The sequence below is a fragment of the Schistocerca nitens genome, chromosome 12, assembly GCF_023898315.1.
Source record: "Schistocerca nitens isolate TAMUIC-IGC-003100 chromosome 12, iqSchNite1.1, whole genome shotgun sequence".
Taxonomy (NCBI): domain Eukaryota; kingdom Metazoa; phylum Arthropoda; class Insecta; order Orthoptera; family Acrididae; genus Schistocerca; species Schistocerca nitens.
The window spans coordinates 155,014,841-155,042,561 of NC_064625.1; the positions used below are offsets into that span (position 1 = coordinate 155,014,841).

Sequence of the window (27,721 nt, forward strand, 5' to 3'; positions counted from 1 at the left end):
TAGTGTAGTGGTTATTAAAAAAGAAAAAGAGAAGAAAAGAAAAGGTTGAAAATGTGGGATGAAATCGTGAATAAAAAGGGGTTTCTAAAATTGTTAATGACCGTGAAAAAGGGAAAGAATGAAATACAAGTCGGACTTCGTATTACAGAAAAGTTATCGAACTTCGTGATTCAGAAAAGCTATTGTTGGGGTGGTCCTTGTGGCGTTTCTGAGCAAAAGTCAAAACAATTTCCACTACAAAAATTATTTGAAAGAGAGCAGAGAATAACAAAATGTGATTAACAGGGGGAAATGGCGTAGATAAGAGTTCATTCTTTACCGTGTTAATGTGTCTTCTCTCGTGCGGCGTCCAGGTCTTGTCCTCCAAAAATTGCCCGTTTCATTTCTGCGTGAAAAGTCGTAGCTGCTCCGAAATTTTGCAATCGTCCAAGAATCACTAATTTATACAAATCAAAACCATCTTGTTATTGAATGCAATTTATTTTACGTTGCTACTTCCTTCCTCCGAATTTCTTACCAACTTCCACAATACGTCTTAATCCGACCACGACTAGCTAATAAGTAAGTTAAGCTTTTGCTCTCAAAGACAAAAGCGGGTAGAAAAACAAAGAGTTACAATTTTAGTACCTTCATTTTCTTATATATTTTCTCTGCCATCGAGCGCTCGTACAGCTGCGACGGTATAATTTATATCTGAGGGAACGAGTGTAGTGCGGCGAAATTCAAAGTCCCGCTACATTAGTCGTACACAAACAAACACCATCTCCCCTTGTTATCGAAATGAATACTGGACCGTTCTCATGCTTACAGTATGCTGCATCAATCATACAGCCTGCAACAGACAAGGAACATGCAACATGTGGTCAGAGGAACCTTCATTTGTCAGTACCATATTCTGTGGCAATGATGCATTTCTGGACACACGTTCATAGGCCCTCTTTTTCCTTTATTTTCGCCGGCCTGTGTGGCCATGCGGTTCTAGGCACTTCAGTCTGGAACCGCGTGACTGCTACGGTCGCAGGTTCGAATCCTGCCTCGGGCACGGATGTGTGTGATGTCCTTAGGTTCGTTAGGTTTAAGTAGTTCTAAGTTCTAGGGGACTGATGAACATAGATGTTAAGTCCCATAGTGCTCAGAGCCATTTGAACCATCCTCTATTTTCAGTCAGGAATCTGCAGTTTGTCAGTTTTGTTAGTGTATATCCTGTATATTCAGAGGTACGAGATCCAGTATACCGACGAATGCCGGCAAATGATTTTGCATTTAGTGTCAGTAATACAGTATACAACAAGACCTCAAAATTCAAGTGGTGGAAGGTGGAACTTAGTATAAAGACAGTCAGCGGAGTGCGTATGTGCCTTTACTGCGCATAGGAAACAGACACCATTAATGACAGCGCCTGTTACGTACGTGAACCACGATTGTGACATGCCGTACGGAAAACAGTTATTGTGAGATAAAAATCAAAAATCAGTGGGTATAAAGAAATTGGAATCTCTAATCATCAAATCGCCAAGAAATCAAACCGTTCATGTACAGTGATTGATAATTTTGTTAGACTGGGTGCACCATATGGGCAGAACTGAAAATATGGGCTAAGTAGAAAATCGTTCGAGGCATCAAAGCAGTTCCTTTTCCACAAAGCGAGTGCCACAAACAGCTATTCTCAACTTTTTGGTGGTTTACAGTTGTCAGTAGCAGATAGAGGTGTATGACAAATTTTGTCAAATGAGAAACTTCGTATATTTTAGGAATGACTGCAGAAACCTCTTGTAACACCCAAACATAAACAGGCTAGATTGGAGTTCGTTGAAAAATATGTGTTGTGGACTTCAGAATGGGATAAAGTGATCTTCAGTCATGAGAAGTAGTTTAATTTACATGGCTGGATGCATTTCAGTGTTACTGGCATGATCTGAGAACAGAGCAGCAGGTAAAAATGAGCAACAGTTTCGGTAGTAGAAGCATTATGATTTGGGCAGCCTACCATTAAAATAAGAGGGTGGTTTGAAAAGTTCTTGGAAAGGAATAGAAAAAAGTACTTGCATCACTGAAACTTTTTATTTTTCAATGTAGTCTCCTTGTAAATTAATGCACTTGGTCCAATTATGTTCCAGTGCCTTGATCCCATTTCAAAAATCTCCAGGTCTGCAAAATAGTTGTTAGCTCTAGCTACCAATTCTTCGTTTGAAGTGAATCTTCATCCACCAAGAAAAATTTTCAGCTTTGGGAAGACATGGAAGTCTGACGAGGCCATATCTGGTGAATAAGGTGGATGTGGCAACAATTCATAGCTTAGTTTGTGTAATTTTGCCATGGCGATGGCATGTGTGCGCTTGCAGGAGGTTAGCATAGTATTCTCCTGTAATTATTTGCTAAGTGAGGAGATAATCGACAAACGGAATCCCCTTTGCATCCCACAACACTGATGCCATAACCTTTCCTGCTGAAGGAATTGTCTTCACTTTCTTTGGTGGTGAAGAATCACCATATTTCTACTGCTTTAACTGTTGTTTTGTCTCTGGGGTGTAGCAGTGCATCCAAGTTTCATCTGTGATCACAAACCAGCACAAAAACTCTTGTTCGTTTCTCCTAAAACGGGCCAAACATTGTTCCGATATGTCCATTCTCATGTGGTTTTGATCCAGCATAGAGTCATGGCACCCATCTTGCAGATAATTTTTTCATTTCTGATGCTTCAGTTAAAATGTGATATACCCTTTTAGATAACATTTGGTAAGTGTGAGAAATTTCACGCACTTTCAGTTGGTGATCCTCCGTGACCATTTTGTGCACTTTTGCAATGATTTCTGGAGTAGTCACACATCTTGGCCGACCACTGTATTCTGGAAATGGGCATGAATGTCCTTTGCTTTCGTACCTTTCTTTACGAAATACTTAATCATTGCTCAAATCTCGACGCTCCCCCCCCCCCCCCCCCTCCCCTCCAAATCTTCGCAAATAACTATGTGGCAACAACAGAGCCACATCACCACCACAGCTCTCTTCCAAGACCACTGACATGGCATGTGTTTACAGGCAACAGTCCAGTGAATATCATGTGAACAACTCTTTGGCTAGTGCTGACATCTCGTGGTGACTCTGAGAACTTTTCAAACCACCCTTGTATCTTTAGGAGTAGTGACCCCATCATAATAATAGCCATGATGTGTATATGGCTCACTCTCCATGGAAACTGAAGTAGAGCCACACCAGTCTCAACCCAACATTGGCGGGCTCTAGGGTATTGGAAATGAAGGAAAGAATTTCAGCCTATTTCACACACATAGTATCATTGTCATTTTGTAATTTTAGTAGGGCATTATGAGTTGATCTCTTTAAAAAGAAAGAAAAAAAAAGGCTGTCATGAAATACTTTGAAATTAAATTATGAGGTGGAAATAACTCCTATACACAACTACACACACTTGGGTTCATTACTTTGTTACAGATATTTTGGATGTATTCTAGCGTCGGGTGAAGGATTGTGAGGTTTGCAGTTCCCCATAATATGTTGTGTGCCACTACACACACGAGCAGCTACATGAGTAGTAGAACATGAATGGTTTTTTGTGCCCCCCCCCCTCCCCCCTTAGAAATTAATGTAACATCAAGTTTAAGAAAGATTCTGTGATGTCAGATACATAATTGTTTCTAAGATGTAGAATTTGTCACCTAAGTATGTCATAAGGTGCAAAATTTGACAGCCTGCTAAAGTGTTAGGCACCCTGTCTACTGATAAAACATTTTCTATGATATGTTCTGTCCCCTCCCCCACAGGTTTGTGTAAATAATGTGAAGTGGAAGATATAAGACTACTCCGAAGACTTTTTTCTATAAACTGTATCCTCTGATAGGCAGATAGTTTTTAACCTTTTTCGTAACATTATGCTACAGAGTATGCTCAACTCACTGTTGCTGGTTGTTGGCTAATAGGTCACAGTGACTGAAAATCTGCATTGAGTGGCAAAGACAGTACTGTTTTGTTCCAGTTCTCATTAGCTCTGCATGATATGTAAAAGAGACATAGTTTTGTGCGTAAACTGAAATATGATTATGGTAAATATGTTGAAATATCAAAATACAAATATTTCCCTGCTACCAGTTGGGAGGAAAGTAAAACAGTGTTTGTAACTCTACAAATTCATGGAATGTGTGCTGTAAGAAGAGTCAGCAACAAGTTACTTTCTATGAAACTTCCTGGCAGATTAAAACTGTGTGCCCGACCGAGACTCGAACTCGGGACCTTTGCCTTTCGCGGGCAAGCGCTCTACCATCTGAGCTACCGAAGCACGACTCACGACCGGTACTCACAGCTTTACTTCTGCCAGTACCTCGTCTCCTACCTTCCAAACTTTACAGAAGCTCTCCTGCGAACCTTGCAGAACTAGCACTCCTGAAAGAAAGGATACTGCGGAGACATGGCTTAGCCACAGCCTGGGGGATGTTTCCAGAATGAGATTTTCACTCTGCAGCGGAGTGTGCGCTGATATGAAACTTCAGAGTTCGAGTCTCGGTCGGGCACACAGTTGTAATCTGCCAGGAAGTTTCATATCAGCGCACACTCCGCTGCAGAGTGAAAATCTCATTCTGGAAGTTACTTTCTATCTCATACATCTGACAAAATGGCCAGAACAGTGAATTTAGAAGAATGCAACTTTAAACAGAATGTGCGGACAGCTGAACCATTTTTGAATAGAATAGCAGACTGGGGGAGGGTATTTTTTACCACATGCTTATGAACTGACTTGTGGGCTATAAATGTACATGTGGGTGTTTATAATTCAATGAACTTTTTTTTCTCATCTTCTGCTCTCAGTTTAGAACCTGTTTTTCATGAATTGGTTGTATATTTTCTATTTTTCACATTTATTTATTCAGAATTTAAATATTGACTCCCATATATGCAGTGATTTCTGTCCTTTTTATTTTGGTTAGCTCTACATAAAGCTCTTACTTTTTGCCTTGTGTGACTACTTTGTTTTTTGTCTAGATATGCGACTTCTTCACTTGATGGCAATTTTTGCGAGTATCCCATTTCCCACCGAAGAAGAGATACCTGCCCCGATCCAGGTATATTCATTCATTCAGATGCATGTTTTAAAATAGTGCATGCTCTTAAAGTATTGTCATTTATTGTCAGTTCATTTTGTGTAAAATATAAATGAAACCCTGCTCCAACTATGTAATTAATATTATACGAGGTGCGGCTAGAAAAAAACCGGACTGATGCTGGAAAAACATTTATTTACAATTTCATGTTATCTCCTTCAATGTACTCTCCTCCTCGGTCTCTACACCGCTCCATACGAATTTTCCACTGTTCATAGCAATGCTGCAGATCATTTTCGGTAAGTCCATACATTACTTCCGTCGCTTTTCCTTTTACTGCTTCAACAGTCTCAAATCTAGTTCCTTTCAAAGCTGACTTGACTTCAGGGAAAAGAAAAAAGTCACAGGGGGCCAAATCAGGTGAGTAGGGTGGATGATCTAAGATGGGAATGTTGTGTTTTGCCAAAAACGCCTTCACTGACAACGCACTGTGAGCTGGGGCATTGTCTTGGTGAAGGATCCATGACTTTTTTCTCCACAAATCGTTCAGTTTTCTCCGTACTCGCTCACGTAGGGTAGCCAGGACGCTAATGTAGTAATGCTGATTCACTGTTTGTCCCTCTGGTACCCAATCAATGTGCACAATCCCTTTGATGTCAAAAAAAACAATCATCATTGCCTTGAATTTCGATTTTGACATTCGTGCTTTTTTTTGTCGTGGAGAACCAGGAGTTTTCCAATGCATCGATTGGCGTTTAGTTTCGGGATCGTAAGTAAAAAACCACGATTCATCGCAAGTAATAACATTTTGTAAGAAGGTGGGATCACTTTCAATGTTTTCCAGGATGTCAGAACAAATCATTCTTCGGCGTTCCTTCTGTTCAATTGTGAGACACTTTGGAACCATTTTTGAACACACTTTGTTCATGTTGAAACTTTCATGAAGAATCTGCCTAACACTTTCCTTGTCAACTCCTGTTAACTCACACTGCTCTGATTGTTAAACGGCGATCTTGTCGAACAAGTTTACCGATTTTTTTCAATGTTTGCATCAGTTTTTGCTGACAATGGTCTGCCAGTGCGAGTGTCATCACTGGTGTCTTTGCGGCCATCTTTAAATCATTTAAACCACTCAAACACTTGTGTTCGCGATAAACAATCACCGCCGTACACTTGTTGTAACATTACAAACGTTTCACTTGCAGATTTTCCTAGTTTGAAACAAAATTTGATGTTAACACGCTGTTCTTTCTGTACACTCAACATTTTCCGACGCACAGACAAAACGTCAACTACTTAAAACAGACGCCACGGGCAGACTGAGTGCAGGAGGCAGATGAAACTCGAGCAGTAGGCGGAGCGAGAGTCACATGACAGGCCACGCGACTTTCAGCCTTATTGCATTCGTTTTATTGTTTCACCAGTACTAGTACGGTTTTTTTTCTAGCCACACCTCGTACATATGCTGATGACACAAAATGCTCTGGCTACCTTGCCGTACTGTAATAAATCCGGCTTGTGTAAACAAATTCGGACATCACAAGTCTCACTCATGGGAACTGTGTGTCAGCTAAGGCCTTATTCAATATGTGCATTATCCAAAAACCAACTGAGTCAGAGAAAGCACGCATATGTTGATTACTGACTAAATAATGTTAAAAAATGTTAGATTGTCAGACTACAAAAAGCGTGAAAAACCATCTCTGGGTTAAACACCTCTCCGACTCGAGGTACAACATTGAACCCATTTCTGAAAAAATAGTAGTCTGTGCAAAAAAAAAAGAAATAAGGATGTGCAAAGTGTGCATAAAGCACAAAGCAAGAACTGAAACTGTGGGAATGTACAAGGTGTAAAGCACATTACATCTACCACAAGGCTTTCAAAACTGCCATGACCAAATTTTTGAGTTTTAGGTATCTTCCTATTAGAAATTTGCTCAAGGGGAGTATTTCTTCTTGTAATTACTTTTTTGTTGACCGTATCATGTTATTACACTCCTCCTGAAGAGGTCATACCTGAAGGCACTCAAGATTATAATTTCTATTAAAGAGTTCCTTGTGTGTAAAAATTTATATTTTAAAGTATTGTTTGAAATATTGTTTGGCAAAAATATGTATTAAAAGGAACAAGAATTAAATTAGTGTTAACATCTACAAGAGCAGTGTCACATGAAACAAATAAACATCTGGCTATGTAGCACGTATTCACAGGTCAGCTTCCACTTTTGGAACACAACACAGGAGCAATTCTGCATGCATGGATTCAACAAGTCCTAGGTATGTTTCCAGAGGTATGTGCAATCACATTTCTCTGCACACGTCAAGCAATTCCCATGAATTATGTGCTGGTGATTTGTGGGCATGGAGGTAGTGCTCAATAATGCTACAGATGTGTTCCATCGGGCTCAGACTGGACAAGTTTGATGGCAAAGACATCAACACGAGCTCACAATAGTGCTCCTCAAAGCACTGTAAGCAGATTGTGGACAGCTATCTTTCTGGAAGATACTGTCACCACTGGGGAAGACATTAGTCATGAAGGGATGCAGATGGTCTGCAATAGCATTTACCTAGTGCACAGCTTAAAAATTATTCCATTTGAAGTTGGTGTAGTACAGCAACCAAATTATTGCTACTATTTAAAGAACAGTTGTAGGTTGCACAATCTTCTTTATCTATTCAAGAACGACGCATTTTGCCCAGAGAGGGCATCATCAGATGACCCAAAAATATAACGCGAGGATGACATTACAATTAATCTGGCACGATTCTAACCTGGACTACTATAAAAGCAAAATAAGCTGCAAACACCAACTGAATAAAATCGCAAAAAGAAACATAATGACACTCTCATTAAAATATGAAAAATTTCCTGCCAAAAAGCATCTGTCTATGAAGATATGATGCTGAATAAAATATTCTAACAGGCAACCCGTACAGAAAAAATTTAAAAATTAATTGATAAAAGCTCTGGTATCAGGCCTGAGTAGAGAATGAAGGAGAAACAATGCGGGTTACCTCAAGAGGTGATGACAGCAGTGCAGAACAATACCATGTGCACGGACTGTAAACATAACCAGACATTAGAATGGCACTGGAGACCTGTCTGCATTCACATACGAGGGCTGTTCAATAAGTAAGGTGACTTTGAAAATTATGCGGGCAATGTACATTTGATTATTGACACCCCCTCCCCTCCCCCTCTTTTCATTACGTTGGTACACATGTCCTGAGCATATGTTCACAGTTTCAAGTGTACAGCATACTCAGTTTTTGACAGATAGAAAGGGTAGACATGTTTTAGTGTGCTTGACAATTTTCAATTATTATAAGAAAATGGAGCAAAGAATTTGCATCAAATGTTGTGTAAAAAATGGAATCAAATGCTCTAAAACATGTTAAATATTGACAGTGGCATATGGTGAGTCTGCTCTAAGTAAAAAAAATAATAAATTTAGAAGTGGTACAAGCTTTTCCAAGTTGGTCGAGAAGATGTCAATGACGAACCTCGCTCTATACGACCCAGCACACCAACAATGGGTGATAACCTCAAAGCTGTGAAGAAAATTATTTTGGAAAATCGTCGAGTTACGGTAAGAGAAATTCCTGAGGATGATGGCATATAGGTCGGCTCGTGTCATGTAATTTTTTTGGATGTTTTGGACACGAGATGTGTGTCAGCAAAGTTTGTTCCAAAACTTCTTAATTTTGATCAAAAGAACCGTCGCATGAGCAATCGCTCAGGAGCTCTTGAATGATGTCAGTGGTGATCCCGATTTGCTCGAACGGGTCATAACTGGTGACAAAACATGGGTTTATGGTTATGACGTCAAAACCTAATCGTCCCAATGGAAGCATCCTGGAGAGCCGAGACTGAAAAAAGCGCACCAAGTTCAATCGAATGTCAAAGTTTGTTACAGTGGCGTAGTGCATCGTGAATTTTTGCCTCAAGGTTGTATAGTCAATAAGGAATATTACCTTGACGTTATGTGCTGTTTGTGGGAAGCAATATGCAAAAAAGTCTGGAATATGGGAAAAATAATTCATGGCTTCTGCATCACGCATCTGCTCATTCATCATTATTTGTGAGAGATTTTTTGACCGAAAACACGACAATTGTGCCTCAGCGACTACATTCACAAGATTTGGCCCCCTGCAAATTTTTCCTGTTCCCAAAACTGAAGAGACGTGAAGGGGTGAAGATTTCCAACAATTGAGGAAATAAAAACTGCATTGATGGAAGTACTGAAGGCTGTACCAAAAAGTGTTTATGAGAAGTGCTTCCAGGATTGGAAGAAGCGTTGGCACAAGTGTATTGTATCTGAGGGGGATTACTTTGAAGGGGACAACATGATTGTGAATAAATGATGAATAAATGGTGAATAAATAAATATTTTTTCATAAAAATATGAAGTCGCCTTACTTTTTGAACACACTTTGTAGTGCATTCATATGCATGCAGTATGGATGCATGTGCTGCTGCTATTAGCAGAGTGAGTGGGGCTTTTGGGTAGTGTGTACTAAATAACTTCCCATTGTGAAAATTAAATTAAGCCTTCAGATAAGAACATAATTTTACCTGGTATCTTGGCTGTTTGCTGTAGAGATGTAGTCTTTTTGTATAGGGACATAATTTCATAACATCAGAGGTATCAGCAAGAGTTATTTTTCAACTTTCTGTGCCTTCTTTGATGTCAAGTTTTGATCCTTCAGGGCAGCCACTAAGCACACAAATAGTCAGTCATTCGTACATACATGACCAATTTAAAGTGTGAAAATAGTTTTAAATAGGTACAGATGGGTACTGTGCATCAGAAAAATAGCAGAAATGGTTAAGAGAACGTAGGTCACTCATTTGCAAATCTGTCAATTCAGTGACAACCAAATATCACTTAAGCTCTTAGTCTGTGTGTCAGATAATGTCACTGAGCAGTGCAGTATGTGTGGCGTTGATTTTGCAATATTTAATGATTATAGCATTAACTGTATCACACTTTGTAGGAACACAAGGAAAATTGCCACATAATAAATTTAATTTTTGTTGCAAAGGTAGAAAAGTAATAAGTTGAAAGACATTTTTTTCTTTTATATAAGTTTATTTCCAATTTCTTCAAGTTTGATTTCACCTTTCAATGCCAAAATAAAGGCTTTATAAAAGACTACACTTTCTTATATTTTGTAAAATGTTTGTATGTTTACTGTCAGTTGCTATAATTAAGGATTTTATTAACTCTTGAAGTATATTATTCCAACTTCAACTTTTGTAGTCCTGTCTTCCTCAGTTGCGTGTAATATTACGGTATATTGATAATTTTTATTTATGGACCGCCTGACAGCAACTGAATAAAACACAATTTTAGTGCCATACGCGTTTCGCCTTTATTTTCTGCAAGGCATCATCAGTGGCATGTTGCGTGGACAATTTCTTACATATTACGCTCCTGTTACATTTTTGGTGGTGTTCTTCTTCTTATGAATGCCAATTTGCGGTTTTTTCCACATTCCACAGCACTATGCACTGAACGCTTGTTTTAATGCTTGATTGATGAAAGAAATTGTCCACACAACCTGCCACTGATGATGCCTTGCAGAAAATAAAGGCGAAACGCGTATGGCACTAAAATTGTGTTTCATTCAGTTGCTGTCAGACGGTCCATAAGTAAAAATTATCAATATACCGTAATATATTATTCCAACTGTTTATTTGGTAAATCTTTATGTTTAGAGCTTAATTTACATACAAATTTCCAGTTCTTTTCAAAAAGTAAATAAAACTATTCATAAATACATGCACTCCATTGCAAAATACTTCCCTTTTTGAACAATTGCTTTGTACTTGCTGTTTGTATGTCTTCCCAAAACAGACAATAGTGTCATCAAAAAACAGTACATCACTACTACGAATTCACAGACTATTTCCTTTGACAAACAAGAGAGTACAAACTCATTTTGTGACACACATTACACAAACTCAGATGAACTAAAATTATTTTGTCTGATACAAATTGTTTTGGATCAGACAAAATGATTTTAGTTCATATTAGTTTATGGAACAATTAAATGAACATATGATTGAAGTTGATTTGCTTATAATGTATTCGTGACTCATCATTGTACAGTTTTTCCTCCTGTGAAGATGGTTATTTAAGTAGAACCAGTAGAGAGTAAAGGTATAGTGTATTTATGGAGTATAAGACCCTAAGACTATAAGTCACACCTTAATTTTTAAGCAGTTTTTTTTAAGTAACATTTTTATCATTTTTATTATTAGATTGCAAAGCCAAACCACAAAAAATCGTAGTTTATAAAACTGAACTGACATTTGAAATACCTGAAAACCATCATCTGAACTTTATTCCTCTTGTTTTTCTTCCTCTTCTTCTTCTTAATCATCATCATCCGCATCGTTGTCCTCTTCATATATGATGATATTCACTGCCATCGAGAGTGTTATTTCTGCCGAACTTCTTGAAAGATTTAATAGTAATGCCTTCTCTCACTCTAGACCCTGACTGTTTCATCCACTGACACATTTGTTTGATTGTAGGTCATTTTAAAGCTCCCTACAGTGTGAATTCATGTTGGGCTTCATCTGTCATCCATTTGTTTCATTCCTTTCTCATATACACTCTAGTGGTTTATTTATTGAGACATAAAGATGTTGCAGTTGTGAAGCGAGTCCTCCCAGAATAACAGCAAGCTCTATATTTCACTGCCTTAGTTTCTCTTTGACAGAATTTTTCAAATGACTACTAAACTGACGTAGCACGAGAAGAGAGAGAACTATTCTTCAATAAAGCACATTTTCTTCTCTCTCTCTCTCTCTCTCTCTCTCTCTCTCTCTCTCTCTCTCTCTCACACACACACACACACACACACACACACACACACAGTTAATCCACAATGTCATACTAGCCTTGTCCGTTCAGCCCTTGTCATGTACAGGAACACCACCACCTGGCAGTGTGGTACCATTTCGTGCTTGAAAATGATCATTGGATTAAGTTTGGCACCATCAGCACAACATGAAGTGTAGTGTGTCCTTTCATGGCTGCTTATTTTTATAGTTACAGTTTTAGCATTTTTCATGGCAACAGTTCTGTTGCTCGGCAGATCAAATGTCGGAGGAGTTTCATCCGTATTAGCTATTTGGCTTAGTTCCACAATTTTTTTCGAATTGGAGTAATAAAGTGAGGGAAAGATAATATTTTGTCTTCATAGTCTTGTGGCATTTTCAGAGATATTTTGGTTCTGGTTCGCGTGCTAAGTCCGTGACGCTTCATAAACCTGCAGAGCACCAACCAACTCCACCCTTCAAGTTTGTTAACTTCCACTGTAGTGCTAAGTTGTGAGCTTGTATTTGAATCATTTTTGTATTAATTCCAGAGCCATTTTGACAGCGTCCTTGAATCCATTTCAATATGTCACCTTCTAGTTTTGACCATTTTGAATTCAGTCCTCATTTAGTATCCCTCATTTTTTCAGTTCTTCTTTACTAGTCCACCAGTCGTGAATGGTTTTTTTATGTTGGTGAAGTGCCAAAATGCTGCTCATCTGCTCTGTTTCCATTTTCTTCTGCATATTCTATTATTTTCAATTTATAGCCTACATCATATGAATACCTTTCAGTTTTTTCCATAATGAAACAAGCTACTAACAAAAATATTGTACTGTTACTGATAACACAAATTGCTTTCAGTTCACTGGCAGTATAGACTGCAATGACACATCGTAGGTTAGATAGTGCTCTGTGTTTGTGATGGTGGGACGGTAAGGAGGCAGTTTTAGCAACCTCGTGAATCCCCGCAACCTGTGTTCGTTGCATCGGTACACTACAGCCAGTTGAATCCAGTGTTCCCAAAATCAAACACTGGACATTTTTATATTAATTTTGAGTATAAGATGCACCTGAATTTTGGAGGCAATTTTTGGAAGAAAGAAAAGTGCATCTTATAGTTCGTAAAATATGGCATTAGTACAGCTGATAGCTTAGAGATGCATTTCTTCAAATGTTTGACAGCTCGTACTGCACCTGCAGCAGCGATTTGAACTGCAGTTGGACCCACAGTGATAAAATGAACTGTTACAAATTGGTTACGTGATGGTCGGCACCGAGCCAGGTGCCCTGTAGTGTGCGTTCCACTGACCCCAAACCAGTGCCATTTGTGACTCTAGTGGTGCCTTCAAGGCAGGTTGGAGGTCTGTTGCATTTTCTGGAAAAGCTGGTTTTGCCTCGGTGCTAGTGATGGACCGTGTTGGTTAGGAGGAGGCAAGCTGAGGGCCTGCAACCAACCTGTCTGAATGACAAACACATTGGACTTCCAACTGGAGTTATGGTCTGGGGTGCAATTTTGTACGATAGCAGGAGCACTCTCGTGGTTATCCCGTGCACCCTGAGTCCATATTTGGACGTCACTCTGGTGGCTCTACCTGTTGCGCTGACATTCGTGCCCAGCATTCTGGGGGATGTTTTCCAAAAGGATAACACTCGCCCTCACATTGCTGAAAGACTTGGCAGTAGCTTATGTTGTGCGTGCATTAACCTGTGATCTTTGCAATGTTAATCACTTGAATGTGTTACCTAGACAAATGTGTTACTGAAATTTCATTACTCTACCTTAATGATTTTTTGATGCTGCGAATTTTTTACATCAGTGTAGTTCTAGGACACCACCAAAAAATAACAAAGAAGCACAAACTTTACCAAAATTTTGCATTCCTCGTTATTTCTTGAATGGGCCTTCTATATTCCAATGCATAGTGAAACATTCATTCTAAAGTACTACACAGAATTTGAAACAAATCCATTTAGTGAAGGATAATATCAGTCCTCCCCTATATACCCACTGTACTTTATTATATGTGCATATTAGAGGTCTGCAACTGGCGTTGACGCTCGTTAGAATTGCTCTGCTCGAGTCCGGCAGATGTCAATACAGTCACTTTGGACTGGGGGAACAGCTCTCCTTGACTTTCTTGAAGCTTGTTCAGTCTCTTAACATGTCCTACAGTAACCCGAGCGCCACTCATTCGCCCACTCTAGAATCACAGTACGTGATCTTCAAGTGAAGGATAGAGCGAAAGTGAAATTTTATTTGAAAGAATATATCCAGAGTGTGTTTGCACTCGAGTGAGCTGGACTTGAGCGAGTACGGGTGAACAAAACACCCTGTTTACAGACCTCTAGTGTATACGTTCTTAATTTGTGTTGTGAATATGGTGACCTATAACAACTTGAATAAATAGAACTTTATAGTTCCTAGAAACATGTAAGTTAATTGATTGCACTGTTAAAATAGTAATGACATATCTGCAAATGTTTACGGAGGTCTGCATTACAGGAAACTGGATCGAGATCATCGAGCACATCTGCGGTTGCCAAATACCTTGAATTTGAAGCGCGCAAACAGAGGCCGAGAGACGACTCCAAGGTGCCATCTGATGAATTGGTTCAGGCTATAGATCTGGAAGTAAAATTTGTGATGAAAGGTGAGTGAATCTGTGACGTACATCAGTAACGCTTATATATATATATATATATATATATATATATATATATATATATATATATATATATATATATATATATATATATATATATATATATATATATATACACTGGACAAAAACTAAGTTAACCCAAGGAGAGCTCATACTAATACCATGTAACACCTCCTACCTGCAGACTTTTCTAATGGCATCAGTTCAGCGAGGAAGAGAATTCACGAGTTTCTTTGTATATGTCATATGTAGTATAAGCTTCTCATTGATGTTTAGATCCCATAGAGCTACCAAGTTGTGGGGATGTTATTGATAAATTTCACCTGCTGTCCCGATAATCGCTGACATTTCCTATGAAGTTAAGATCGGATGTTTTACTCTGACGTGATGAAAGTCATGCGATAGCTCCTAACATCGTGTAGGACCTCCTTTCGCATGGCATAGTGCAGCATCTCAATGTGATATTAACTCTTGTTGTTGGAAATCCCCTCCAGAAATTTTGAGTCATGCAGCCTCTATAGCCCACCATAATTGCAAAAGTGTTGCTGGTGCAGGATTTTCTGCACAAACTGACCTCTCAATTATGTCCCAAAAATGCCCAGTAGGAGTCATCTCATGCGATCTGGGTGCTCAAATCATTCGCTTGAATTATCCAGAATGTTGTTCAAACCAGTCATGAACAACAGTTGCCCGGTGGCTCATTGTCACCCATAAAAATTCCACCATTGTTTGGGAACATGAAGTCCATTAATGGCTGCAAACTGTCTCAAAATAGTCTAAGCCACATCCAGTCAATGATTGGTTCAGTTTATAACGGATCTTTTGCGTTGGGATAAATTTATTTTATTTTTTGTTAGATGTTTTTGTTAAATAGCTGAATAAATTGTAATTAGGAATGATTTAATTAAGCAGAGTAGAGAAGATAAAGTCAAAGAGATGTTCATTGGGCGGACATTGTCATAGTGTAACATCATTGCGTTGTTCGGTTGTTGAAACAAGTCGTTTGTGCTCTGTTCTGCTGTTCGGTCGTGCGCGTATCTGAAAGGAATTAATTCGGGGACTAGAATAAACTTTCACATAATAGTTAAGATTCGATGTTCAGACAAAAGGGGTTAATGTCAGTGTTAATTTGAATTGTGGGTGACGGGATTAGTTTTGACAGATATGTGAAAAGAGAGGTAACGAAACTTGTTCGCAAATCATCCTTGAATGTGACTTTTTATTTAATTAATGATTGTGGGCTCATTAAAAGCTATTATCTCATGATTAGGATCAATCCCTCTTTCCTCCTAGATAGTGATCATTCATTAACATTTACGTCACAAGAAAAAGGATTATTAATAAGTGATGTTAAATGACAATTACATGTTATCCCGTTAGTGTGGAACCGATGTAATATCTCTGAAATGACGTTGATATATAATTTGTGTTAAATACTGAACTGAGATAGGAAGTAAATTGAGTGTTAAATACTGAACTGAGATAGGAAGTAAATTGAAATTAGTGAATATTTGATACTGAGACTATAGAAGCAGAAGAGCTTAAGGTTTCTCTTCTCTAAAATGGCAAAACAGGTACGAACCTTAACTCAATAGTCAACATTATGTATTGCAAAGACATTAGCATTTCATACTTATTTTGACGACGCGCTGTTAAACAAAGGATCATCGAGTGTCTGTAAGAGTAATAAAATTAAATCTAAAATACATAATTAATAACAGCGAACTCCGCTTTAACAAATTGCATTGCGTGTTGTCATCGGGCAATAACTGCTCGACCCTGGACACTTGTGTGGTGAAATTAGAAGTCGGGAATATAAAACGAACTTAAAAATCCATTGAAGCTACAGTGGAGTCGGCACAACATGACGTGGGCAGTTATAAGTTGGACCAGGGGATCCACTGCATTCCACATAAACACAGCCCACACCATTATGGAGTCAAAGCTTGCACAGGATAGAGTAGCATGGAGAGCTGCATCAAACCAGTCTCAGGACTGAAGACCACAACAACAACAACAACAACAACAACAACCATCTTGAACAGTGCCTTGTTGACAACTTGGGACAGTGGTGTCTGCGCCACATTCAGACCCTATTATCAGCTCTTACCAACTGAAATCAGGAGTCATCTGATCAGGCCACAGTTTTCCAGTCATGTAGGATCCAACGGATGTGGTTCACAACCCCAGGACAGGCTCTGCAGGCGATGTCGTGCTGTCGAGACAGTCGCTTCAGTCGTCTGCTGCCGTAGCTCGGTAATGCCGAAGTTTGCCGCACTGTCCTAGTAGATAACTTTGTCGTACGTCACACGTCGATTTCTGTAGTCATTTCACGCTGTGTTACTTGTCTGTTAGCACTGACAACTCTGCACGTGCCGCTGCTCTCGGTCATTGAGTGAATGCCGTCAGCCACTGCGTTGTATGTGGTTAGAGGCAGTGCCCGAAATTTTGAGTTCCCGGCACACCCTCGGCATTTTGGATCTCAGAATATTGATATCCTATACGATTTCTGAAATGGCACAACCCGTGTGTCTAGCTCCAACTACTGTTCTGCTTTCAAAAATCTGTTAATTCCCATCCTGCAGCCACAAGCACATAGGAAACCTGCTGTTTATACATCCTTTGTGTATATTTGTACATCTATATACGTCCATATTGCCATCCCTCGAGGTCTCAACAGAACTGACCTCGGTGTCGTAGTCTCGCCCTCCGTAGCACCGGTCTCTATCGCGACAGGGCAGAAAATATAATTGAATGTGGAGGCTGTTTGTTCATTGATGTACACACCGCCATATTTTAGATGACACTAATACACACATTTTTACTCCGTGCAAAGTGCAGTTTTTGAGCTTGGTGACGAGTGTATCTACTGTAAAATGTTATTAGGACCCTCATCCATCTCTGAATCCGTAGTGCCTAACACTCACTGTCCGGTGGTGAAGGTGAATGTTCTGCTGTGGCAAAAAAAAAAAAAAATAAATAAATAAATAAATAAATATTCACATTTATATAAAAATGAAACAGTTCATTCTTAGCACAGTTCTTTTGTAACTCATCAGATGTAAGAGGGTATTCTGAAAAGTAATGCCTCCAAATTTATTTGAAAACTATTAAAGATTTTAAAATGAACGTTGTTAACATTCTTCATCGTTAGTGTCTACATGTTTGCAGCCCTCTGACATAGAGGGCTCCGAATTGTAGCATGTAACATGCCGATGTGTACTGTGACTGTGTCGGTGCACGAGTAGCAGTGTGCTGTAGTAGGTTATTGAAATCAAAGAAAGCAGCAACATCATCATCACGTATGCTCGAACAAGCCCTTTTTTTCCATGGCTCTTCAGGTAGTTTCCTTCAGTGGGATGACTGGTCCTTGGTTTCAGTGTCATACATGTGTAACCATGTTTCATCACCTGTTATAACTTTCTTTAGAAGTTGTAGATTGTTGACACTTCATTCAGCAATTCTTGAGTGATGTATGCACGATGAAGTTTTTGATTGTATTCAACAGTTTTGGAACAAACTTTTCTGCTACACATTTCGTGCCCAAAAATCTGAAAAAATTGCTTGACATGAGCCAAAGGATATGCCAATGTCATCAACAATATCTGATGATATGATGATTTTCTAGAATATGTTTTTTTTTAATTTATTCCACATCATGTCAGTGAATGATGTGCCAGGGTGTCCAGGGCAGTAGTCGTCTTCAATGTCTTCCCAACCATTCTTGAAACATACGTACTACTTGTAAACTCTTGCTTTACTCGTATCAGATTCACCAAAAGCCACAGTCAACATTTTGAATGCAGTGCTGCAATTTATTCCATTTCTCAAGCAAAATTTAATGCAGATTTCTGAATCCACCCTTTTTGAAAGTAAAAATTTGCAGAGCACTCAAAAAACAGTTACAACCTTTTCGATTGTCAATGACAAACTAAATATCAAAACAGCTGAAAATGCAAACGTGCATCAGGAACACTTGTACTTAAAAGATAAAATTTTTTTTGGAAATTGAACATATAAAGTGTCCAAAATTAAAAATTTTCTGTTACTTTTTGATCACACGTTGTATCCTAACAAATTTGGTCCGAATGAAACATGTGCCGGAGTAAAGAGTGCCCAAACGGTCTCGTCTGATCGTTGTGCTTCCCTCTGGCACAACAAAGGGATGAATTCTTGTATGAAAATTCTCATAGGTGCCAAATGGCATTCTGTGATAGATTATCCGGAGCATCTTGTGCCTTTTGTTGCAATTCAGCATTGGTAGAATGACAAAGTTCTTGCTTCACCATACCGCAGATCTGTTCATTTGGTGAGATATTTGGTGAACTTGTTGGCCAGATCAGTTGTTTTGCCCCACGAGGAGCACGTTCAATTGCAGCAGTCGTTCGTGGCCTTGAATTGCAGCAGTAGTTCGTGGCCGTGTGTTATCCTGCTGAAAAAGCACAGCAGACAGGGCAGCCTGTCCAATGCTGGTTACATTACCCTGCAGAAATACCAAGTGTGACAAGAAGTTGACAACCCCCCACACGACAAAGCCTGGGTCAGAACCTGTGTGTTGCGGACGGATGCACTCCAGAGTAGCCTGCTCACCTGTTCTATGCCGTACACGTGTATGTCTGTCACTCACATTCAGACAGAACCCACTCTCATCACCAAAGACAACAGAGTGCCGTGCCACTCTCCAGTCAACTGTTTCACGACACCAGAGTAGCCGTGCATGGCAGTATCACGGGGTTAGTGGTAACCTGGTCAGAGGCACACACAATTTTTGTCCTGCTGCAAGCAGCAGAGGGTCTATACAAGGGCGATGTTCTTGAGGACAATATTATGGAAATGGAAATATTATGGAAGTGGAAGAGGATGTAGATAAAGGTGAAATAGGAGATATGATTCTGCGTGAAGAGTTTGACAGAGCACTGAAAGACCTAAGTCGAAACAAGGCCCCGGGAGTAGACAACATTCCATTAGAACTACTGACAGCCTTGGGAGAGCCAATCCTGACAAAACTCTACCATCTGGTGAGCAAGATGTTTGAGACAGGTGAAATACCCTCAGACTTCAAGAAGAATATAATTCCAATCCCATAGAAAGCAGGTGTTGACAGATGTGAAAATTACCGAACTATCAGTTTAATAAGTCACGGCTGCAAAATACTAACGCGAATTCTTTACAGACGAATGGAAAAACTGGTAGAAGCCGACCTCAGGAAAGATCAGTTTTGATTCCGTAGAAATGTTGCAACATGTGAGGCAATACTGACCCTACGACTTATCTTGGAAAATAGATTAAGGAAAGGGAAACCTACATTTCTAGCATTTGTAGACTTAGAAAAAGCTTTTGACAATGTTGACTGGAATACTCACTTCCAAATTCTGAAGGTAGCAGGGGTAAAATACACGGAGCAAAAGGCTATTTGCAATTTGTACAGAAACCAGATGGCAGTTGTAACAGTCGAGGGGCATGAAAGAGAAGGGAGTGAGACAGGGTTGTAGCCTCTCCCCGATGTTATTCAATCTGTATATTGAGCAAGCAGTAAAGGAAACAAAAGAAAAGTTTGGAGCAGGCATTGAAATCCATGGAGAAGAAATAAAAACTTTGAGGTTCGCCAATGACATTGTAATTCTGTCAGAGACAGCAAAGGACTTGGAAGAGCAGTTGAACGGAATGGACAGTGTCTTGAAAGGAGGATATAAGATGAACATCAACAAAAGCAAAACGAGGATAATGGACTGTAGTCGAATTCAATCGGGTGATGCTGCGGGAATTAGATTAGGAAATGAGACACTTAAAGTAGTAAAGGAGGTTTGCTATTTGGGGAGCAAAATAACTGATGATGGTTGAAGTAGAGAGGATATAAAATGTGGACTGGCAATGGCAAGGAAAGTGTTTCTGAAGAAGAGAAATTTGTTAACATCGAGTATAGATTTAAGTGTCAGGAAGTCGTTCCTGAAAGTATTTGTATGAAGTGTAGCCATGTATGGAAGTGAAATGTGGACGATAAATAGTTTGGAGAAGAAGAGAATAGAAGCTTTCGATATGCGGTACTACAGAAGAATGCTGAAGATTAGATGGGTACATCACATAACTAATGAGGAGGTATTGAATAGAATTGGGGAGAAGAGGGGTTTGTGGCACAACTTTACAAGAAGAAGGGACTGGTTGGTAGGACATGTTTTGAGGCATCAAGGGATCACAAATTTAGCATTGGAGGGCAGCGTGGAGGGTAAAAATAGTAGAGGGAGACCAAGAGATGAATACACTAAGCAGATTCAGAAGGATGTAGGCTGCAGTAAGTACTGGGAGATGAAGAAGCTTGCACAGGATAGAGTAGCATGGAGAGCTGCATCAAACCAGTCTCAGGACTGAAGACGACGACGACAACAACAACACTGTGACGCATTCTATGTGGGAATGACCAGCAACAAACTGTCCATTCGCATGAATGGACACAGGCAGACAGTGTTTGTTGGTAATGAGGATCACCCTGTGGCTAAACATGCCTCGGTGCACGGCCAGCACATCTCGGCACAGTGTTACACCGTCCGGGTTATCTGGATACTTCCCACTAACACCAACGTATCCGAACTCCGGAGATGGGAACTTGCTCTTCAATATATCCTCTCTTCCCGTTACCCACCAGGCCTCAATCTCCGCTAATTTCAAGTTGCCGCCACTCATACCTCACCTGTCATTCAACAACATCTTTGCCTCTGCACTTCTGCCTCGACTGACATCTCTGCCCAAACTCTTTGCCTTTAAATATGTCTGCTTGTGTCTGTATATGTGTGGATGGATATGTGTGTGTGTGTGCGAGTGTATACCCGTCCTTTTTTCCCCTTAAGGTAAGTCTTTCCGCTCCCGGGATTGGAATGACTCCTTACCCTCTCCCTTAAAACCCACATCCTTTCGTCTTTCCCTCTCCTTCCCTCTTTCCTGATGAGGCAACAGTTTGTTGCGAAAGCTTGAATTTTGTGTGTATGTTTGTGTTTGTTTGTGTGTCTATCGACCTGCCAGCACTTTCATTTGGTAAGTCACATCATCTCTGTTTTTAGATATATTTTTCCTACGTGGAATGTTTCCCTCTATTATAACTATAATATATAAACAAAGATGATGTGACTTACTAAACGAAAGTGCTGGCAGGTCGATAGACACACAAACATACACAGAAAATACAAGCTTTCGCAACAAACTGTTGCCTCATCAGGAACGAGGGAAGGAGAGGGAAAGATGAAAGGATGTGGGTTTTAAGGGAGAGGGTAAGGAGTCATTCCAATCCCGGGAGCAGAAAGACTTACCCTAGGGGGAAAAAAGGACAGGCGCGCACACACACACACACACACACACACACACACACACACACACACACACACAAGCAGACATTTGCAAAGGCAAAGAGTTTGGGCAGAGATGTCATCTCATATGTCTGCTTGTGTGTGTGTGTGTGTGTGTGTGTGTGTGTGTGTGTGTGTGTGTGTGTGTGTGTGTGTGTGTGTGTATACCTGTCCTTTTTTTTTCCCCCTAGGGTAAGTCTTTCCGCTCCCGGGATTGGAATGACTCCTTACCCTCTCCCTTAAAACCCACATCCTTTAGTCTTTCCCTCTCCTTCCCTCTCTCCTGATTAAGCAAGCATGGGTTGCGAAAGCTTGAATTTTGTGTGTGTGTTTGTGTTTGTTAGTGTCTCTAACAAAATACTAACGCTTTCGTTTGGTAAGTTACATCATCTTTGTTTTTAGATATATTTTCTTTAAGTTATTTACCCTTTTTACAGTTAAGGCTTACTTTTGTATAACTGATCTATAAACACCCTGTATTATATATTACAGCTGATTTATGAATATGATTCTTGTTATAAGCAAGACTGCATTTTAATCAGATTTTTTTGTGATGTTTCACAGAATTCGTGATGTCAATGTACAACCAGCTGAACATGATGGAACCGGAGTCCGATGCCAGTGGGAATGGTGAAACTGCTCAAAAGCTGTTCACTTTCCGGATGCTCCACCTGGAGTTCGAGATGGTGGACCAGACATTCGATAAGACGGTCATGCTGCGGCTGGGTGGGCTCGCCTTCGACCTGAACGACCCGGTGTCCGGGTCGGTGGGTGTGCTGGACACGCCGATGACGGCAGGGGAGCTCGAGTACCTACTCACTGTCAAGTACACCAGTGTGAGTAGTCGTCATAAGTACTCGATCTGAGGCCAGCATTTAGTGCAGCTCTTCAGATCCTTTCTGACATATTGGGGGGCAATCATTGTTTGAGTATGTCCTCGCAGCAAAACTTTATAATGGTGCTTTCACAGTCTTAATTTTGAGTTGTATAAGGGGTGTTCAAAAAGAAACGAGCCAGAAACATAATTATAGAAATCAGTACCTGTATGTTAGACGTATTGACCCTGGCTGTTGAGACATTTGTCCCACTGTGACACAAGGCGGTGAATGGCTGTCTCATAAAATTCCTGGGGCTGCGATGTTAACCAATTCTGCACTTACAGCTGGACGTCATTATCTGAGGTGCAGAATGAGATTTTCACTCTGCAGTGGAGTGTGCGCTGATATGAAACTTCCTGGCAGATTAAAACTGTGTGCCAGACCGAGACTCGAACTCGGGACCTTTGCCTTTCTCGGGCAAGTGCTCTACCAACTGAGCTACCCAAGCCCGACTCGTGCCCCGTCCTCAGAGCTTTACTTCTGCCAGTACCTCGTCTCCTACCTTCCAAACTTTACAGAAGCTCTCCTGCAAACTTTTCAGAACCAGCACTCCTGAAAGATAGGATATTGCGGAGATGTGGCTTAGCCACAGCCTGGGTGATGTTTCCAGAATGAGATTTTCACTCAAGGTTCGCAGGAGAGCTTCTGTAAAGTTTGTAAGGTAGGAGACGAGGTACTGGCAGAAGTAAAGCTGTGCGGACGGGGCACGAGTCGTGCTTGGGTAGCTCAGTTGGTAGAGCACTTGCCCTCGAAAGGCAAAGGTCCCGAGTTCGAGTCTCGGTCCGGCACACAGTTTCAATCTGCCAGGAAGTTTCATTATATGAGGTGAATCGTTTGCCCCTTAGAATTCTTTTAAGGGGACCAAAAATGGCGTAATCACAGGGGGAGAGGTCCAGAGTGTACAGATGGTGGCAGAGAACCTCCCATTTGAATTTCTGCAGGAGTGCCGTGACTGGGTTGGCCTTGTGGGGCTTTGCATTGTCGTGGAGTAGAACGACCCCACTTGTGAGATTGCGTGGTCATTTTGATTTGACTGCCCGGTGGAGGGTGGTCGAGGTTTTCGCGAGTAACTCTGGACATTCACTGTTGTCCCGTGCTGCAGGAGGTGAATCGGAATGGGACCATCTTGGTCAAAGAAGAATGTCAGCATAACCTTTCCTGCACTCGTGTGGATAGCCTCGGCTTTTTTTGGTTGCGGTGACCCTGGATGTTTCCACTGGAGACTTTGTCATTTTGATACTTTTCGAAGTGATTACACCGTGACTCATCTCCAGCCAACACTCGTGCCAGGAATGCATTCTCTTCTTGAGCAAAGTGCTGCAGATGAGCAAGGCCATTCTACATGTTTCCCGGTGTGGTTGAAGACTGTGAGGCACCTATTGGGCACACACTTTGCGCACGTGCAGTCATTCCTTCACGATGGTGCGAACACTTCAGACACTCGATCTGACCACGGTGGCTAGGGTTTCACTGTCACTTGGCGGTCGTGGGTAATGAGGCATCCACCGGGTGGACGATGTCACCGGTAATGCAGTATCGTGCTCCAGATCTCGCATCATCGGCTAATGACACAAGTTCTTCCCTGAAGAGCCTGTGCCACACCTCGAGCCTTGCAAGGGACGTGCAGTGTTCGCCGTACACTTGTGACATTTGTCTGCGAATGTCCGTTCCTCCTACTCTTTCCGTGGTCAGAAAACAAACACCACCTGTTTGCCGTGTGTTTTTCACTGTTTGCAATGCGACTGGCAGCATTGGACGATCGATGCGTGCTGCTGCTAGCTCTGTATACTCGTGTGACGTGCACGCGTGCCCTCTTGCGACGGGCTGTGAACCTACACGCTCTGGTCGGAACCACACCTCGATACACACGCCACGATATTACCCTCCTGTTACCGGTTTTTGCACTCCAGACTCCGGTTCACTTCTTTTTGAACACCCCTTATGTATTGGTAATGCCAATTGCATTGTTCCACTAGTTATCTACCATGATACTGGGCAGCAAAGTAGAGTCTGATCAGGAGCTAGCTCTTCGTATTATTCAGTCTTGCTCACCTTACTACTCTATCCAGTTACATTAATGTGACTACCTATGAGAAACTTGAATAACCGCATTTTGTAGTGCATATCACTGCGAGACCTGCAGGTAGAGAATCGGCGACGTTCTGGAAGGTATCGACAGTCTTGCAGCTATTCCAGATAACTCCAGTGCTGCAGCCAGCTGTGCTGGGTTTTTCGGTTCGTGATCAATGGCACTAACAACCTGTGTTGTGGATCCACAGTTTCTCCATTGGGTTTAAATCCGAGGTGTTTAATGACCGTGGGAGTATGGTGAACTCATAACTGTGTACGTATACTATGAGCCGTGTGACATGTTGCATTGTCCAGCTGGTAGATGCCATCATGACGAGGAAAAACAAACTTCATATAAGAGTGGACATGATCCCCAAGAGTAGTTGCATATGTGTGTTGTGCCTTCCAGAATGAAGAGATCACAAAGGGAATACAGGATAGCCCCACTTTTATATTCCTGGAATTAACGTTTTCCCACTGTTTACGATGTTTTTTATCGATCCTGTCGAATTTCCTATGCCCACAATGTTAATTTGCAATTGATTTTGCATCAACATATTTATAATTTTCCCACAATTTACACATTTTGAAAAAATGTTTGTGGAGAAAAAATGACGCCAGCATGATATTAGTCGTCCAGTAGTGCTTACAAATATTACGTGGTTAAGTTTCTTGACACCAGGCCACTCTACTCATTGGATTTGAACCGGTAAACATATAAAAGTTGTAACAATTTGTGCCGTATCTCCCGTTGCTGCCAAGCCTTACATGGAGTGGTGGCTGATAAGGGAGTAACTAGGTTCGTTCGAATAAAGAAACCGTGACCAATCACAACCATTTCCAAACTATCTCTGCTGCGCAAATGCAGTTTCATGATTGTTGTGATCATCTGGACACCTTTATCGAACCATGTTTAGCGTGTTTTGGCATATGGGCACTTGGAGCACTAGTTGACACAGTCAGCAACTTTAATTTAGCGCCCGAAAACCCAAACCACACACACACACACACACACACACACACACACACACACACAGCAACTTTGAGTTGCTCAAATGTTTTTAGTTGGAACACAGTACCGGTTACGTATTTTATTCATGCTGAGCAAAACATGTTTCGAGAATTTATTCTCGTTTTCAAGTGCAGTATGTACGTATGTATTTTTTGTGATGTTACACAAACAAACAGTATGAGTGATAGTTTGCGTGTGTGTCTGAATTTCTACATAACAGATGAAGTCCAGTACCTGATAACCCCAAAAAGACAACTACAGTGCAAGAGACGCAGAATAACACATATTCAAACTATATACAAAATACATATTTACATATTTGCACATGACAACGAGAAAAAATTCTTGAAATGAAACGTGCTAAGCATGAAAACATACGTAACTAGTGCAGTATTTCATTATTTAAATAATGAATGACAGCTGCACGCTTTCAAAAACATAGATTACGGCATATGAAATTGAGCAAACGTTCCTACATCCCGGACAGTTATTAGTTCCTGTTAAATCAGTGGTTTTTATTATACAGGGTGGTCCATTGATCGTGATCTCACGAAATAAGCGTCAAATGAAAAAACTACAAAGAACAAAAGTTGGCTAGCTTGAAGGGGGAAACCAGGTGACACTTTGGTTGGCCCGCTAGATGGCGCTGCCATAGGTCAAACAGATATCAACTGCGTTTTTTTAAATAGCAGCCCGCCAATTTTTATTACATATTCGTGTAGTATGTAAAGAAATATGAATGTTTTAGTTGGATCACTTTTTTTGCTTGGTGATAGATGGCACTCTAATAGCCAGAAACATTTGGCTAACAATTTTAGACGAATAGTTGGTAACAGATAGGTTTTTCAAATTAAAATACAGAACGTAGGTACGTTCGAACATTTTGTTTCGGTTGTTCCAATGTGATACATGTACTTCGTGAACTTCTCATTTCTGGGAACGCATGTTGTTACAGTGTGATTACCTGTAAATACCACATTAGTGCAATAAATGCTCAAAATGAGGTCCGTCAACCTCAATGCATTTGGCAATACGTGTGACGACATTCCTCTCAACAGCGAGTAGTTCGCCTTCCGTAATGTTCGCACATGCATTGACTATGCGGTGGTGCATGTTGTCAGGCGTTGTTGGTTGGTCACGATAGCAAATATCCTTCAACTTTCCCCACAGAAAGAAATCCGGGGACGTCAGATCCGGTGAATGTGCGAGCCATGGTATGGTGCTTCGACGACCAATCCACCTGGCATGAAATATGCTATTCAATCAATACCACTTCAACCGCACGCGAGCTGTGTGCCAGACATCCATCATGTTGGAATTAAATCACCATTCTGCCATGCAGTGAAACATCTTGTAGTAACATCGGTAGAACATTACGTAGAAAATCGGCATACATTGCACCATTTAGACTGCCATTGATAATATGGAGGCCAATTATCCTTCCTCCCATAATGCCACACCATACATTAACCCACCAAGGTCGCTGATGTTCCACTTGCTGCAGCAATTGTGGATTTTCCATTGCCCAATAGTGCATATTATGCCGGTTTACATTACTGCTTTTGGTGAATGGCGCTTCGTCACTAATTAGAATGCGTGCAAAAAATCTGTCATCGTCCCGTAATTTCTCTTGTGCCCAGTGGCAGAACTGTACACGTCGTTCGAAGTCGTCGCCATGCAATTTATGGTGCATAGAAATATGGTACCGGTGCAATCGATGTTGATATAGCATTCTCAACACCGACGTTTTTGAGATTCCCGATTTTCGCGCAATTTGTCTTATACTGATGTGCGGATTAGCCACGACAGCAGCTAAAACACCTACTTGGGCATCATCATTTGTTGGAGGTTGTGGTTGATGTTTCACATGTGGCT

The 27,721-nt window shown here is 40.7% G+C and overlaps 1 protein-coding gene and 1 non-coding gene across 2 annotated transcripts in view; both read left to right on the forward strand.

Moving 5' to 3' along the window:
• The window catches only part of LOC126215376 (intermembrane lipid transfer protein Vps13), a 442,186-nt gene that overhangs the window by 74,048 nt on the left and 340,417 nt on the right, over positions 1-27,721 (forward strand). Inside the window, exons 16-18 of the mRNA XM_049942070.1 lie at positions 4,993-5,072; positions 14,393-14,540; positions 22,451-22,722. Of these exons, the coding sequence (XP_049798027.1) occupies positions 4,993-5,072; positions 14,393-14,540; positions 22,451-22,722 (500 nt within the window). The remainder of the gene's footprint in view (positions 1-4,992; positions 5,073-14,392; positions 14,541-22,450; positions 22,723-27,721) is intronic.
• Positions 23,479-23,553, forward strand: Trnas-cga (transfer RNA serine (anticodon CGA)). Its single transcript has one exon. It is a non-coding gene; the product is annotated as a tRNA-Ser (tRNA).